Consider the following 18,875-nt stretch of genomic DNA (forward strand, 5'->3'; position numbering starts at 1 on the left):
TCAGGAAAACGAACCACATGTCCATACAGCCACAGCTGATGCTCACGGACGATGCAGATAACAAATCTCATTTGAGTCTCTCTCAGCAACAGCTCGTTGGACACAAAGTCCGACCAGCGAAAGCCAAGGATTCTCCGAAGAGACCTGGTACCAAAGGAATTAAGTCTCTGCCTCAGATCCCTGGTCAGAGTCCAAGTTTCACATCCATAAAGTAAGACTGGAAGCACCAAGTATCTGAAGACTGACTTTCATCCTCCCACACAGGTACCGGCAGCGCCACACCCCATTGATTCAGTGACTCCCCAGGCCCCAGCCATATGTCTCCTGATGTCTGGATCACAGCCAGCAGACACATGAATAGCACTGCCAATGTAAGTGAAACTGTGTGTGACCTCAACATCCTCACCACAAACAGGTAAAAGACAGGATAGCAGCATCCAAGATGTCATTGAAAGCCTGGATGTTAGTTTTGAGCCAGGAAACCTGTAATCCCAGCAGCTCAGACTCCTCATTCAGCACATCGAGCGCCCCCAAAAGGATATCTAGAGTTTCCGCAAAGATCACTGCATGAAATCAAGGTCAGAGATCTTGACATTCCCAAATGATGCACCGCAGCTTGATTTCTCCAACATCCTCCCCAGAATCCAGTCCATACAAGTGCTGAAAAGTGCTGGGGCAGTACACACCCCTGATGAACTCCAGTAACAAGTGGAAATAAGTCAGAGATGGAATCACCACATTTCACAGCACTCTCAGTACCGGAGTATAGTTCAGACATCAGATTGATCAGATTTGGTGGCACCCCACGAAGACCAAGAATCCTCCAGAGGGCAACCCGATTCACTAAATCAAACGTTTTGCAGAGATCAACATAAGCTGCAAGCAGCCCCTGCCGAAACTCGTCTGTGTTTGGTGAGGACCCGAAGAGCAAAGATATGGTCAGTCGTTGCCTCTTTAGTGTAAAACCTGACTGCTCTAGATGCTGGTGCTTAAGCAGATGGTGGCGAACCCTTTCAAGAACCATCTGAGCAAAGACCTTGCTGGGCACTGAGAGCAGCGTCACCCCTCGGTAGTTGTTGCAGCCTTGGCGATCACCCTTCCCTTTCCAGAGAGGGACAACAAGGCCCATTTTCCAGTCAGTTGGGATGATGCTTGTGTTCCAGGCAGAGCACAGAACTGCATGCAATGACACGAGTATAGCATTTCTACCAACCTTGAGAAGTTCAGCATGGATGCCACAGATCCCAGGAGCTTTACCCCATTTCAACCGGTTCACCGCAGCCTGTGTTTCCACAAATGAAGGTGGATCACAGTTGACTGGAGGGTCAGCAATAGGGAAAGTAATACCCCTGACATCCAACTCAACAGTTGGTGGATCAGCCTGGTAAAGCTGCTCAAAGGAACCAGCCAAGCACTCTCTGCTCTAACTGCAGTACACCAAGATACGGGCTTGGAGGAACGCAATACGTGATTCCCCTAAAAGCAGGACGAGAATCACTTGACCACAGGTGATGTTCTACCCCCTCACAGAATCCTCACACATAGGCCTCCTCTTCCACCATATTGCATGTACAGTTTTACGCTCAGCTCCTTGAACAGCTCAGCTCTGCCATTCAGCCTGGCCCTGTGACTCTGTTCAATGGTATCCAGTGTCCCTTGAGAGACAAAATTCTTCTTCACCCGACGTTGAGTTCCAAGACATCTCACAGCAACATCAAGGACGGTGGTCTTAAAAGGCACTCCCCAACTCTTCAGGATCCCCGAAAGCACCCAAATCTCCACTCAGCCTGTTCACAAACTCCTCAGGTACCGTTTCATCGTTGAGCTTGCCAACATCCAGCCTAGGCTGGGATGATGCCACTCTCCTGGATTTAAGCTGTAACTTCAGAGTTGTTACAACAAGCCTGTGGTCAGTATTGAGGAACTGAGCACTCTGGTCGAACCTGCAGTTCTGGATTATCCTCCAGCGACCATAAATGAGCACATGGTCAATCTCCTTTGCCACACCACCACTGTTGGAATACCAAGTCCAGCGTTGAGCTTGTGGGTGCTGAAACCATGAACCAGCCACCCTAAGTCCATGACTTCTTGCAAATTCAAACAACTTCATGCTATTCTGGTTCACAGTTCCAAACCAATGGGGACCAACACATGTCTCATAACCATCCCCATCAGTTCCAGTCGATGCATTGAAATCCCCCAAGACGAGAAGAGTATCTTGCCTGCGGCACTGATCAACCACAGACTCAAGCGTGGCATAGAATGCGTCCTTCACGGTGAGATCACTCGCCTCAATCAGAGCATTTACAGAGACCAAGGAAATGACACCCAAGGAGTGACAAATCCTGTCTCATAATACACTGGTTCACCGGTGTTACCTCAATTATCTTTGCAGTCAGCTTCTTTGACACAGCTACAGAAACTCCTTGGACATGGTAACCATCTGAGCGACCAGACCAATCGTAGATGTAACCACCCACCATGATCTCGTCGCAATCCGGTCTCTGAATCTCAGAGAGTGCTGCAATACCAATATCCAAACGCTTGAGCTCAGATGACAACAGAAACAGGTGATCACCCCCTCCCTTAAGGCCCTGTCACACCTTGACGTTTTAGCCAGCATATGGCAAAGTATCAAAATGTATGTAAAACGCTGGCGTACGCTGAACTATTGATGTTTTTTTTTCCAGTTTTGGACATATTCATTACGAGTTGGACGTATGCATAACGTTTAGTAACGTACACAGAACGTTTCGATAACATATTGATAACTTATATCAACGAATGCTGAGCGTGTTGTCAGCGTTTCCAACCTATGCCCAACGATAGTCTAACTTATGCATAGCGCGCGGCAGCGTATCGCCGACGATCACGTGGCGTAGCCTATTAAAAGGCTGCGACTCGACGATTCAAATCATAACCGCACTCGACATCGAAGTGTCAAGCCGCTGTCACACCTTGATGTTTTAGCCAGCATATGAAAAAAAATTACTGAATACGTTATGGGTAAGTTTTGTAGACGTTAAGAGCATGCTGAAGCACACTGGCATACGTCGTAGTACGCCGACAAATTTTCAGCATGTTGAAAATTTTTCGACGTATACCAGCGTATGACACACGTTCCGCATACGCTGGCCATAAGTTGTAGGCACATTACGCATCGTTGACACACATTACTTGTAAGTTACTCATAAGTCGAAACACGTCGAGGTAATGGTTAGCGTCAGTGTTGCAGACTCCCCGTTTTTTTTTTTTTCTTCGGTATGACGGTGATGCTGACACTTCGATTTCTAGTGCAGTTATGATTTAAATCGTTGAGCGGCAGCCTATTACTTATATTATATTGTTGTAGATTTCCGCCAGCCGGCGTGCGGACAACCGCTTCTAGCCAATGGCGGCCGCTCTCGCCCACCTAACGGACAACCTAGTCGCAGCTTTCCGGATCAAACGCCGAAATCCCGCTACAGGTGTGTTTTAAGCACACCACAGCCTAGTCAACATTCTACCAGCGCTACAGGGTCAATCGCCGAATTGTCGATATACCTAATTAATTGCGCGGGCATATTACCGAGAGACTGTACCTCAACGGGGCCACTTGTAAACGAGCCGCTTAAGCAGCTCGCTTCGTTTTGGGATAACCGAGCGGGGTATCATCGCGAAAGCCCCGTTGGATCCGATTCTATTATCGGTATTAAAAAGCCAGCTATTATTCCGAACTCAATACGACAGTCCAATGAAGAAAAAGGACGCGACAAACGGGTTAACATTCACACAAGCACGTTTATTTGCATACACAACACATATGCAGTCATGCAGTCATGTATGCAATCAGGCGAGGCAAACAAAAGCAATGCAATGTACAAGCACGCAATGAATGGGGGTAGGGACAAGACGCGAGCAAGAAAAAGAACTACCACCGTTCTATTAATTACGTACACTTGTACAGGTCTACCTAAAGGCATGGCGCCACACGTTCATTCAAAAGAAACAAGGAAAAACCCAGGAAAGACGAGAGGTAGACTGGACCTCTTGGGTCTTTATGAGCATGGAGCTGTGATGACCACAGAAGCTCCGAGAAGCCGGGCTGGTTACCTACACCTTTGTGGTGCCTCGCTGGGGCGACCCGCGACGTCCTGTCCTCATGGCAGTTGGCGTGACCGCAGTTCGGCCCAGGCCTCGTCGGGCGGCCTGGTGATTCGGGCCCAGCAGGAAATGCCTCAGAGGAACGAACGGGTCTTTGCTCTCTTAGAGTTGATGCTCTCTTTAAGAGCCCGTCCATCCCTCAGCGCTGCTCGGACTGTCCCGAAGCCCGATCACCTCGGACCGTTCGGTGCTGGCTTGCGACCTCACTCCGGCTCTCCCCACATCCCGCATGGAACACAAACGGTGCACGGGCTGCACCAATGCAGTCCCGTGGTGCGGCTGCCTGGAAGGCAGTCCCTGCAGAATACTGGATGGTACTGACGCAAGCAAACACAAATGAGTGGTGCACGGGCTGCTCAATGCAGTCCCATGGTGCGGCTGCCTACAGGGCAGTCCATGCAACTTGCGCGATGATCCTGGCGCACATGGTGATGGATGGAATGGGGCAAATGCAAACAAGGGCTAGCAGGCATGGGGTCAAGGCAAAGGCAGGCAGACAAGGCATGGCAAGGCCGGCACAGGCCGTTGTAGTAAAAATAGGCCGGCAGGTGAAGCTGGCCAGCACAGGCCTTGTAGCATAAACAGTCCGGCAGGTGAAGCTGGCCGGCACAGGCCTTGTAGCAAAAACAGGCCGGCAGATGAAGCTGGCCGGCACAGGCCTTATACTGGAGGTTCGAGGAGGGAGTGCGGTGGTGCTGGCCACTCGGAAGGCGGGCTCGAACCTACCCTACTGTCTCCCTCCCAACCTATCGCCTTTGCCTGCCTATGTCCATACCCACCCCCTTAGTTTGCAAAAATCCACCCAATTTAGCCCCAACTTGTTTTTGTTTGTTTGTTTTATTTTATTCTTATTTTTTTATAATTTCGGCTCCCTATCCCCCTTTATAGTCTCTGTCCGGCTAACCTATCATGTCACCTAGCCTACTCCCAACCCCTACGTTCCCTTCCTGGAGGGGAATAAGGGAGAGCTAGTGTCCTGTGTAGAGGCCCAACGAAGCCTCAGAATGGCCTCCTCAGATCTCAGCGATCTTTATACCACGGTGAGTCCAGCAGCACACAACGAGAGCGAAGGGATGGATGGTGCAGAGGGGTACATCTAACTACCCTAACATTTATTAACCTTAAACTACCCCAGGGCTTCCCAAAAGCGCCTCTCGCTTAATCTATTGGATCTAACAACCAAGATTCCCATCGCCTGTGTTGGTGTCCTCACAAATTTGGGCCTCGCCCTCAAATTTTCCGTCGTGCCCTTGCACAGTCTCATGGCTGGGACGCGTGGCTCCCTTGGCAGGAACTACCCTCTGCGAATTCTCAAACTATGGCACCGCCGGGCCCTGTAACTGTCTCCGAGCCTACCAGCTCCCTAAAAACTGGGCAGTGCGCTCCCTGGCTACTCCCCCTCGATGCTCACATGGCAGGCTGGCGCCCCGGGCCCCTTCCCTGGGTGCCCGTGGCCAATGGAACCCCGGGCCCCGCATCATGCGGGCCCACCCGTGCCCACTACACTATCCCGGCCCCCCATGGGCCCTTGGCCTACCGCGGCCAACTAGCCCGGTGTACCCACTAAGCAATACTCACCGTTCGCAGCCACGCTCCCAGCCCGTCAACAGCGCTCCTGCACCCACCCCTCCAAACGGGTTTCGAGCCTACATTCCCACCAACAGCAAAACGACCTCCATTTTGCCAATTTGACTCACATTACACTGACTCCGGGGTCCCTTGTGTGGGAATCACTCATCGCACCATGCATACCACATTCACTCAGGCCCGCTGGCCCTCACTCACTCATCAACCACATTTTCCACTTCAACTCATTTCATCGCTGATCACTGCCATTCTTCTCACTAAATCACATAACTACCTCATGCTCCCTCGTCATCCCATAAACTAGTAGCACATTCCATTTAACACTATGTAGCTAAGCTACATCTCCACTACACACTCAAAGTCTGTCACTGTCCTCAAATCCTCAAAAATCCATTTCCCATATCCCATCCTAAATCTGACCTAAAATCACTCTAACTAATCCATTCCACGGGCTCCATGAGGACTTATCCCTGCCCCATGGAGCTGGTCTAACTAACACTAACCCTTCCCCCAAACTAATGGTATCCTGTGCCCTAGACAAGGGGCTCTTCCACTCCTGACCAGGGAATCCTGTTAACCTGAAACCTGCTTGCTTTGCTTTTTTTTTTTTCATGCGCAAACCAGCACGGCAACTCGCAACCTGCGCTCTTTCCCCATGATGTCATGGCAGCTGTCCGTGCTTCGTGCACCTCATCCCTCCTCGGACAGTAACATCACGCAGGGAATCCCCTCCTGCCGGATTCCAACCATGCAGCCACGACGTTACCCTGTGAATCCAAAGCAAGCCTCGCGTTTCTAGGGGTTCCCCACGCGAGCACATGTGCTCTGCTCGTCGGAGCTTTACAAACACGCTCGCATAGAGAACCCATCCGGTCCAAATTCATTTATCCAGCCTAGCTTCTGTCCGTCCGCAGGATTGGCTAACATCCACCGTGTGCGTTTCCGGACCGGATTTCACTCACGCAGACGCGCACGCGGCCGGCCTCGTGCGTAGTACAGCACGGACCCCGCGCTCGCTGCTGTGCAAATCCAGCATGGTTCTTAAAACAGCTACGGCCGCTACTCGGCCTTTGTCCTTCATCTGGTCCCGTCGTCGTCGCAATTTCACGCACGCAACACTCCCGCGTGCCATGACGCTCACACATCTCACCATGACAATCGGACATGCGGTTGCGTGTTCCCGCATGCCGACCGTCATCTCCCTCACGTACAGCGACCTCACACATGCTGTCTCTCTCACACACGGCCGTTCACTCACGCATGCCATTTCACTCGCACACGTGGTTCTACTCACACACGGCCTTCCACTTGCACAGGGGGTTTCACTCACACAATGCGTGCTTTGCAGCATGCATTTTGTCACACTCATAACCACACACACCGGAACAATTACACTGGGGATTCGCGCCACCACAAGGGGTCCCGGGGCCTTCACACCCCCCAAGCTCCGTGTGTACCCGTCCACAGCACTCGCCCCCTCTTCCTCACAAAGCTCGACCGGACCCACCTGGTCGAGATCCGCTTCAAGGGAGCTCATAGCGTCTCCCTCCATTCCTGAAGGAGGCCATCCGGCTGCTTGCACCGGGTCACGACACATTTCCCGAGCTCCCCCTCATTGTCCCTCGCTAACTCCATGTGTGTGTGCTCGTCTTTATCGTGTAGTCTCTCCTCTACTTTTTCTATCTCCCGCGTCTCTGTTATTTCTTTTAATTCCTGCGTCTGCGTCTCCTCATTTATTATTTCCGTTTCTTCCTCCCTTTCATTAGTTTCTCCCTGGATCTTCGTCTCTGTTATTTATTTTAATTCCTGCGTCTCCCTTTTCATTTGTGTCTCCTTTATCAGGGTTTGCCCTAATTGCGGTTTCAATTCAGTCCTGCACCACTAACATTACTCCCTGTGATGTCACACATCCCATATTATTGCGCTTTTCTACTTCCTGGCTCCTTTTGAGTCGTTCTTCCTCTCTGAGTTGTTCGTTCTCTTTCCGAAGTTTTTCCATCTCTGTGGATTCCAACTTTGCTCTCTCCTCGAGTTGGTTAATTTCAAATTCATATCGTTTTTGTTTTCTCTCCCACTGTTCCTCATGTTTTTCATTCTCCAATCTCATAGTTTCCTTCATTTTGTTGATTTCCTTTTCCTGTTTCATTCCTTGTTCTTTCACTTTCTCCTCTTACTCCAACCTTACTTTTTCTTTCAATTGGTGAACCTCAAATTCATGTTATTTTTGTTTTCTATCCCACTGTCTCTCATGTTCTTCCTTTTCCAATCCCGTCGCTTCCTTCAATTGGTTTATCTCTCTTTCCTGCTTCATTCGTTGTTCCTTCACTACTCTTTCTTGCATCTCATTCTTTAATCTGGCCTTGGCTTCCAGCTGTTCGATCTGCACAGTGTGGTTCCTTAACGTTTCATTCTCCGTTCTCATTCTTTCCTCTCTTAACATCCTCAGTTCGTTTTGTAATTCTCTCTCTCTGCTTTGGTGTTTCTGTAACTTAGAAGCTTTTTTTTCTAATTCCTTTCTCATCTCCGCACACTCCAACCTTGCTTTGGCTTCTAACTGTTCGATCTGCACAGCGTGGTTCCTTAACGTTTCATTCTCTGTTCTCTTTCTTTCCTCTCTTTACATCCTCAGTTCGTTTTGTAGTTCCCTCTCTTTGCCTTGGTGTTTCTGTAACTCAGAGGTTGTTTTCCATAATTCCTCTCTCAATTTCCATGCCTCCTCCCTTATTTCATCCCTTTTCTTGGTCATCTCCGCACCTCCTTCGCATTCTTTCTTCCTCAATTCGTCCATTCCCTTACCGTATTTCTTTCCTATTTCTATCTTCCGTTCTCGGCTTTCTCTTTTCCGATTGCCTTCTTCTAACTCTCCCTTCAGTTTTTTTTCATTCCAAATTGTGTTTCCGCTTTTCCTCTTCCATTTCTTCCTGTACATCGGCCATTCGTTGTGACTCCTTGTGCACCCAATCCTCCTGAACCCTGTCTACGAGCCGCCGTGCCTCGTCCAATTTAAAGGCAAACAAATGCAATTTGTCATCACCAAGTCCTGGCCCTATGGGCCATTTTTACTTGACGAAATCTACGATTTTGTCAAGTATGTTGTTCGGTTCAGTTTGTTTTTGTGTGTACGTCTCGCTCTACAGGTCGCATTTCGAGTCAGAATGTCATGGAACTTCACCAATGGGCTTATTGGCCACCAGAATAGAACCCTATAACTTTCGGCATGTCAAGGTCAAAGGTCAAGGTCAGGAAAAATTCCTGAAAATTGCGAAAATCCGTATCTTTTAGCATGGGCTGATTTTCAAAAATTCACGTCTCCGCCAAATCTTAACGGATTCCTTTCAAATTTGAAACACGGACGTAGGAGGGGAGTATCTTTGACTGGATTAAAAATTGGTCACATCCGTTACAGATTACGGAGGTGACAGGTATTTTAATCCAACATGGTAAGTGCTATTTACGGTTTTTCATGATCACTTATGAATCATAATGCCACCAAATATTCAGAAAAATTACCATTCACAGTGAACAATTTAACGGAAATTTGTTTTTTAATTTTTGACTAAACAAAACTTTGAAATTTTTGGACTCAAAAACACTTTTTGACCCCCAAAAAATTATTTTTAACCCAAACAGCTATTGTTGACCCCAAAAACTATTTTAGACCCTAAATCTATTGTTCATCATAAACACTATTCTTGACCCTAAAAATACCTATTATCGCTCAATATTCTCGATGGTACGCGATCTTGTTGAATCTCGTCAAGTCCTGGCCCTATGGGCCATTTTTTTGTTTGTCTGTCTGTCTGTCTGTTAGCAACTTTATGGCAAAACGGCTTTAGCAAACACTATCAAATTTAATCCACAGGTGGGCAATGAACCTTGGACGACCCCATTAACTTTTGAGTCCAATTGGATCAAAGGTCAAGGTCAAGGTAACGAAAAGATCACAATCGTTTTTCACTCATAACTTCGTCAAAAATGATCTGATTTACTTCAAACTAAGCTTCTCGTGAACCTTATTCTATTTGTCACTTATAATCCTTCCCATTCCTACAGTGAAAAATGCATATTTGTGAAGATCAGTAGGGTCCGAAGTTTTGGGGGTCATGGTCATCACACAAAATTACAAATTTTCCATTATAGATCAAAAAAGGTTAGGAATATGCGTGTTTACTCTGGAAGACATATATCAAGTCCTTTATTGGCTTTCATTTGACCTTATGTGGCCTTGAAAGGTCAAAATCATTTTACGGTCATAACGTCGTCAAAAATGGTTTAATTGACTTCAAACCAGACTCCTATAGAGAAGGACTGGAATGTCACGATCTCGGGGTTTGTAACTTGAGTCTGAAAGATTAACTTGAGTCGGGGGGTAAAATAACTTCTACAAGGGCTAGAGACACGATCTCGGGATCCATATAGGGGTTTTTGAGGACGGCGAGTTCAATAGTGTCATTTTCAACACCACCTGAGGTCATCTTCAAGGTCAAAAGGTCATATTTCAAGGTCAAATTACTGAATTTTGGTATTTTTTGCCCGTTTTTGTGTCTAACTCAAAGAGGAAAACTTTTGTAAAGTCTGACAAAACATGACATTGTGCACCTACTTGCAGATTTCTATCATCGTTAACTAATGTATGTTTTGTTTGTTTCCCTTTCAGAAACTGTCCAGCTGGTGATCTTACAGGATCTTTATGCTGTTTCCTGCTTTGGTGACAATATACCACGTCGTTGCAGCTGCTTTGGTTGTACAGGAAACTATGATGGGACGCCTTATGTAAAGGTCATATCCTTCCCAAAAGATCCTGAGGAGAGGGAGAGATGGATATTGGCAATGCCAAATGAGAAAGAAAGCTTGAGGTGCTTAAAGGAGATATCCTCTTCTTCTTCTTTCGGCTGCTCCCTTTCGGGGTCGCCACAGCGGATCATCCGTATGATCCGCATAGTGATTTGGGACATGTTTTACGCCGGATGCCCTTCCTGACGCAACCCTGGTCGCCTCTTACGACACAGGGATATGGTACACCTATTTTAACCGGGGTATACACCGGCCCAGTATAATGGTACTCATTTTGCCGACCTCAGAAGGATGACAGGCTGAGTCAACCCCTTGGTGTATTAAATCAGTGGCCCAACGGGGCTTGAACTCAGGACCTTTGGATCCCAAGCCGCTGCCCTAACCACTGCGCCAACACTAGGCTCGCTTAAAGGAGATATATATATATATATATATATATATATATATATATATATATATATATATATATATATATATATATATATATATATATATATATATATATATATATATATATATATATATATATATATATATATATATATATATATATATGACACATTTCAATTGTGATTCGGTGTCAGTTAGGGGTGGCAAACGATCCAAAGAACCCCCATCAATATTTCCTGGAGTACCGAAATCAGCTTTGAAGCAGGTGACCTCAGCCCCATGCCCAACATCATCTTCTACGTCAGAATCAAGAGCTAAGAAGATGCAGGCAGCTGATGAGGCTGCAGACAATATCCAAGATTTCGACCACTTCTGTGCTGAAATCAGCTCCTATTTTCCTGGCTTTAATATTGTGACGTCCACGGGACTCGAACAGTCCCGCCAACGTAGAATGAGCCGAAACGATGGAGGCGGTTTATTTATTTATAACCCAAACATGGCGGTTCTAATCGCTCTACCGCAAACGGGACGAGGAAGGTGGCACGAGTCACTTTTCACTGAGTTGATGATGTTGATTTGTTTTTTATCATTAACCAGAAATAACAAGACTCGGCAAGAAAAGGGATCCGGGGCGATTCGACGGGATGGTGTGGGATCGGGCGTGGGGAAAAACACAGACAATTCCAATGAATATACAATTCTCAAACCCTCTAAGGCACCAAGCGCGCGCGCGCACACACACACACACACACACACACACACACACACACACACACACACACACACACACACACACACACACACACACACACACACACACACACACACACACACACACACACACACACACACACACACACACACACACACACACACACACACACACAAAAAAACGTAGCTACTTCTGGTGGTCAGGCTGGACCGTGGTGTGGACGCAACTGTCCCTGGATCGGCGTCGGACGAGCTGGCCTTGCTCTCGTCAGGGGGGGCAGGAGAAACCGTGGTGCTGTCGACCTCCTGGTCTTGGCCCAAGTCCGCTCACAGCCGCCAGGGAACCAGTTCTGGCGCCAAATTGCGAGCAGGAGAGGGAGGCAGGTCCGCCCGCCGTTCGACCCCGTACTCCGAGTCAGCAGAACCCCAGAGCCAACCAAGGTGAGGCACGAGGCTCAGCAAGGCTCCAAGACACGATGAAGAACACGATCGAATCAGCACAACAACAAGTACGCTTCCCGCGCAACAGCCTCCACACCAAAAAAACACGATCTTTTTGTCCCGATCTTCTTCCTCTTCCTTTTCGACCCCGAACAGAACCTTTTTATCCTCCCCTCCTCGTCACTTCCAATCGAGCCGTTTATTGGACCACCGCCGTCGCCTTCTGCCAATCGTGATCACGGGGCGGAGCCATCCGCTGCACTGTCCTGTGACGTCACGGCCAGCCTCCAGGGACTACTAAAAGGGGTTTACTCAGACACACTTACCCTATCCCGTGTCCCTATCTAATTACGTGACAATTATCATTTCCCCCTTGAAGAAATGAACATTTACTAGACAACTTATCACCACTGAATTGCTACTTATTACATCGAGATCCTGGTAAACTCGAACAGCATGGCATACCTAATTAAACATCCTAATTACCCTTTGAATGCATACCCCCCCCCCCTCAAATGTAACAATATCATAAAAGACCAGGAAAACCTTTACCTATCAAGAACTGATGCTACTGGACAAACTGTCAAGCAGTTCTTTCATTTCCAACAAGTTCACTCACCTTTTCGATTTCTATTCTTGAGTAGAGTTGAGAAAGATAGCATTGAGGTGCCCAAACGACTTTTTCCTTTGCAGAAGAACAGCCTGCTCTCAAAATGGTCTCAGATTAGATCCATAACTGACCAGGTAAACATCTATGAATGCACAAGCAAGGAAATTCTTCAGCTTGTAATAAGCCAGCTCTATTGGATGACCGAGGCACACGAGCTTCCTCATTTCACCTTCCTTCTGTCGCAGCTGCATCTTATGTTCAAACCTCTTGATCGTTGCCAATTTGATACCGATACGATGATTTTTGCAATGCAGCTTCACAACATATCACCCAGTGCATACAAAATGATTCGTCGATCCGTCTTAATCATTCTACCATCAACAAAAAAGGTAAAACAGATGCTTGCTAGTAGTCAGCAGGACTCCAACCTCAAAACCTTGTTCGACCAGCTTAAACCACAGCAGCGTTTGGTCAATTTAATGTTTGACGAGGTAAAGCTGGTCGAGACATTGCCATTTTCTGGAGGGCATGTTGTTGGATATGCTCAAAATGCAGCAGCGGGTGGTGAACACGAAATGCTTGCTTCACATGCTATGGTTGTTGAAGTTGCCTGCCATTTCGGTGGTCCACGCTATATTCTACTAATTTTGCCCTGCAAAAAACGAACTGCCGATCAGCTGAAGGGACTCCTTATCGAAGCTGCATCAGCTGTAGTTGGTGCTGGCGGTACTGTGATTTGTTTGATATGTGACAATTGCAATACCAACCGCAGTGTTTATTCAAAACTTGGAGGACCAGGAAGTTGCCAAGTGCTGTCAATTCAAGAGCAATCCATGTTCTTAGTGTAGGACTATGTGCACATCTTCAAAAATGTTTGCAACAACTGGATTACTGTTGATGGCAAGACACTCATTTGTCATAGATGGTAATGAGTACAAAGCTTACAGGAGTGATATTCAGAAGATTTATGAGATCGACCGGGCTACTCCTATTCACTGAACCAAGCTAACGCACACCGCTGTTTTCCCCAAGCCCCTTCAACACCAGAGCGTACCATTGGTATGCCAAGTGTTCAATGACAAGACTGTCGCTGCTTTAAAGACCTTCAAGGATTCACTGGGCATCAGCGAAGGCACAATCATCCTCACCCAGATAATGAGTGAGTGGTTCAAGATGATGAACATGAAAGACCGTTTCTCAGCTATCCATCTGCGCAACGAATCCAGACAGCCTTGGACAGCAGACTGTACAAGTTTCACTCGGCTGGAGCAGGCCTGCCAAATTATATCTACCTGTGCATGGCAAGGAGGTGGTGGTCGTAAGCTGAAGCTAACTCAGCAAACTGCTGAAGCCTTCACTGTGTCCACACATAATAATGTGGATGCTGCCAAATTGCTTCTGGCAGAGAAAGACTTTGACTACGTTCTTCCTGCTATATTTGCAGATGAAGCCTTGGAAAAGTTTTTCAGCCAAGCCAGGCAAAGAAGCGGTGGAAACTTCTACATTGACGTAATTGACATTATGGTTGCAGCTAAAATTGTAAATTTGCAAACACTCATTAAGCATGACATTATTCCCGAATCTAGTTCTCATGCAATTGATTGCGACAAGAACTGTACAACTTCTATAAATCCAGATGAGCGAAGTGAACTCATTGACGAGATTACTCCTCAAGACACTCAGGATCTCTTGGGGTCTGATGATGCCCTTAAGCATAAAGTAGTCAATTTGGCCGGACACCTTGTTCATAAATATGGCGATAGCACTAGTATGGAGGAGATCATTGATGATGAAGATGGTAACAAGGTGTCATCTGAGTTTCTAGATAACTTGAATCGAGGTGGATTGAGGGTGCCGACTATGTCAACAGTCTTTTTTTTGTACATAATGCGCATAATTTGTATGACAAGACTAAAATGCGTTGCCGATTTCATTTTGCTGAGCTGTTATCCTCTGTAGATGCACCTTTAGCTAGTAGTAATGCTGCATGTACTACTTGAGCCAACATTTTATTGAAAGCTCATGTTCTCAATGTAAGTGACAAAGAAAAAGCTTTGGGATGCCTCAGGAGGCAAGAAAAGCTTGCCAACTAGTGATAGACATAGACATAGTTGTATAGGCATAGTATTGTGACATGCATATAATGTTTATGTAATACAATATATGACAATAAATATCAGTTTGACAGCTCTACACACTTGCATCTTATTACAATCAGCCATCTCTCACCGTTTATGAGTTCGACACAAAAACGGGCAAAAAATACCAAAATTCAGCAATTTGACCTTGAAGATGACCTCAGGTGGTGTTGAAAATGACACTCTTGAACTCACCGTCTTCAAAAAACCCGATATGGATCCCGAGATCGTGTCTCTAGCCCTTCCAGAAGTCATTTTAGCCCCGGACTCAAGTTAATCCTTCAGATTCAAGTTACAAACCCCGAGCATGGGAGGTTCCAGTTCTTCTCTATAGGAGTCTATGCTTCAAACCAAGACTAAAATATTCCTTATAATCAACATTCAGGTTAAGGATGTATCAAATTTAAATTTGATCCCCAAAATAACTTTATGCCTTAAATGGGCGGGATTTGTTGTGCCTGGCACTTGTTTTTAATTTTTTTTTTTGCACGTATGGCCACAAACGGACGGGCACGCGAGAGCGAAGAAACGGCCTGTGTGGTTGTTGTTTCTGGCACACGGTTTGAAAAAAATTTTTTTTTTTGCATGTACGGCCACGCACTAGTATGAATAATGAAGCTACAAGCAGATATTAGACAAGTATGCAAATAATGAATTCTGAAATTGAATGCATGAATAAACATCCAGCTTTGCTTAGAAACAAAAACAATGTTCATCTCTTGTGCTTTGCTTGCAAACCTTGAGGATGTGAAAAGGATTCAAAGTCAGTGTTGTGAAAAATTTGACTCTGACATGCTGTGGTTCACAACAGAAACCGAAACCGAAACCATCATACTATCACAGAATTTAACATTAATGCATCGGTAAACCAAAGACCATCACGTGTATCTCGCTACGAGTGCACAATGTGCTCAAAAATGACTGTCTTAAAATTCCTCACCTTTTTCTTTATTGGAACGTTAGACTTGAGGTGATTGATAGTTTTCATGAGGAATTTTGAGTCTTCAGGAGTGGGGCTGAGTTTCTCCGATTTTGATATCCCAAAGTGATGTTTCTTACAGAGCTGCAAACACATCATTTGGCGGCATAAACCAGAGCCATTCCAGGACATAGGGAACAGGTACCATGCTTTCAAATGGATTCTTTCACCGAATACTTCACGGCACCTCAAGGTCCAGTTCTACCGGTTCACCAGGAAAGAGCGGAACACACACGATGCGGGAGATCTTGTAGACCGGATGTCCGCCAGGAAGCTCTCCAACAAGCTCTTTTTGTCGGATGAGGACAAGACGCCACTCATCCTCTGTCAAGTAAAGAGAATGACACGAGTGCATAAATACAAAGCACAGGTACTGCCTACGACAGCTTCTGGTTTATCAAATGTATTTATCATCAATTGGATTAACAGTGATAAAACTTGTGTAGAAATACTTCAAACACTCAAAACCTGGACCAATATAACATGTGAAGAAGAAACCCAAAAGTAAGACCCAATAACGATTACTATTATCTTATTCTGTCGAAATGAAAAATGTGACATTTTAACAACTTTGATTTGAATGAAACAATTGTTTTTTTCATTTTACATCTTTGCATGTGGAAAAAACAATCTGCATTATTAAAGCAACTTCAATGATTTGCAGACGTAGCCTTGTCAGACATCTATGAATGGCAATAATCCATGTGACGTCACACATGTGTTTGGCCAGTTGTGGGCGAGACATTTTGGTTTCCACATAAATTAATGGGAAATTCAATCGTTGCATTTGGACAAATTTTAACCACTCATCGCATCTCTCACCCTGCCACAAGTCATCTTCCATCTGCTTGGAAATTCACCAACATCACGGCATTCCATAAAATGGTGCAAAAAATGATTCCTGAAATACAGACTGATCAAGTTGCTTCAAATAATCAGCAGTCATGGAATCCATCACCATAGTTGATATGAAATCCTTCCACTTATCCAACAACCTCATCTCTGATCACCAATTTGGTTTCAGACCAGGTTACTCCACCTTGGACATGCTACTTCGACTCTCCCAACAATGTATGGAGGCCTACAATGTCAGATATGCAATCAGGGCCATCTCTCTGGACATTATCTCGAGCTTTCGATAAAGTCTGGATGGAATTCCACCTTGCTCTCCAAGCACTCTGCCTTTGGTATCCAAAGCCAACTCCACTCTTGGGTTACTGACTTCCTCTACTCTCGTAGCCAACATGTGGCTCTCAACAGAATCCTTTCATCTCCTCTCCCTGTCAAGGCTGGAGTGCCCCAAGACACTGTTCTGGGCCCAGTCCTTTTTCTAATCTTCACCAATGATCTCTCTGACTGGAAAATCCTCTTTATCCATTTGCTGATTACTCCACCCTCTGCTGTGACATCCCTCAGATAGACAAGCTGCAGCATCTTCCCTCTTTTCAGACCTTGACAAAATCACAAGCTGGTCAAACATTTGGAATAAGTCTTTCAACCCCAGCAAATCTCACTCTCTTCATCCGAAAGGACCACATGGCAAATCCTCTCATCTACTTTCTTAGCAATTGGTCATACTTTTTATTGGGCAAAGCATATTTCAAAGTTGGCCTCCAAAGCCAGCTATCTACTGGGCATGCTTCACTGTGCAAGGTCCTTTATTGGCACAACTGAACTCTTATCCACTTACAAGCCTTTCATCCGCAGCTTGAAAGAATACTGCTCTCCCCTCAGGATTGGCAAATCTGCCTCAAATCATGCTCAGCTTGACACAGTGGAAACCAAGGCCTTCAAGATCATTGGAACCTCCCACGATGAAGCCAAGTCTCTGGGCCTATTACTTCACCATTGCAGACAGGTCCCATGGTCTCTCTGTCTTCTCCAGTCTCCCTTCTGGTCTTGTACCCACTGCTCTTTCAGTACTTCTCCACCCACAGGTTTCTGCAGGATGCAGACCTTTTCTACACCAATTAAAGCACCCAACCTCCCCAAATGTTTTACCTTGGGCCCAAAATACCAGGCCTGTAGGCCTCTGCCAATCATATACTGCCCGGGCTTTGTTTGGGTCGAGTGTTAATCTCTATAAAAGATCCCCAAAAAAATATAATCATATAATGTTGAATAATGGTGAGGTTTAATCAAGCCCATCAGAACGCACGTAATTACGTTACGTAAATTACTATTAAAAAAATATTCCATTACATAGTTTATGAATGGCCCCATATTGGAGTTAAACAATCTGTGACCGTGTTACAAATCATCTCGTTCTGATATAAACATGGCAGATAAGAGGTGTCGAGTTAATCTTTTAATAGCACATTAAATGTGAGTTTCCCAATCGGCCCATTACCGGATTTTGTCACAGGTTGTGACCACAGTGTGGTCATTCTTGTTACTTTAAGAATGTTTGCTCCTGTATCCATCTTGTGCACCCCATGCATCTTCCTTCTCCCTTATCTGTCCATCTATGTTGTCCCTCAATCCTGCTGTTGGTGTTTTCCCCCCTTCTTTCTGCTGTCCTTTTGTTCCGTTGTATCCCGATCCGTTCTGTGTTCTAGTTCTTCCACGAGTCTTGACTGTATACAAAAAAAATTATATATATATATATATATATATATATATATATATATATATATATATATATATATATATATATATATATGTATGTATATATATATATATATATATATATATATATATATATATATATATATATATATATATACACACATCTTCTTCTTCCTCCTCCTCCTCCTCCTCTTTCGGCTTGCTCCCGTTAGGGGTCGCCACAGCGGATCAACCGTCTCCATTTCGCTCTATCCTCCACATCTTCCATTGACACTCCAACCACCCGCATGTCCGCCCTCACCGCATCCATGAACCTCTTCTTTGGCCTTCCTCTTCTCCTCCTGCCTGGCGGCTCCTTCATCAGCATCCTTCTCCCGATATACTCCGTTTCCCTCCTGTGCACATGTCCAAACCATCTCAATCTCGCCTCTCTCACTTTGTCTCCAAACCGTCCTACCTGCGCTGTCCCTCTAATATACTCATTCCTTATCCTGTCCATCCTCGTCACTCCCAA

General features: G+C 45.8%; 1 protein-coding gene across 4 annotated transcripts in view; it reads right to left on the reverse strand.

The window, feature by feature from the left end:
- Positions 1–18,875, reverse strand: part of INPP5F (inositol polyphosphate-5-phosphatase F) — an 84,639-nt gene that overhangs the window by 51,537 nt on the left and 14,227 nt on the right. For all 4 annotated transcript variants that reach the window (XM_085848332.1, XM_085848333.1, XM_085848331.1 and 1 more), the window contains 2 exons: positions 15,981–16,117; positions 15,755–15,877 (listed from right to left, as the gene is read on the reverse strand). In XM_085848332.1, coding sequence (XP_085704458.1) covers positions 15,755–15,877; positions 15,981–16,117 — 260 coding nt within the window. The remainder of the gene's footprint in view (positions 1–15,754; positions 15,878–15,980; positions 16,118–18,875) is intronic.

The sequence above is a fragment of the Eptatretus burgeri genome, chromosome 12 (genome assembly GCF_056783735.1).
Source record: "Eptatretus burgeri isolate ZD-2024b chromosome 12, Ebu_testis_v1, whole genome shotgun sequence".
In the NCBI taxonomy this organism is placed as follows: domain Eukaryota; kingdom Metazoa; phylum Chordata; class Myxini; order Myxiniformes; family Myxinidae; genus Eptatretus; species Eptatretus burgeri.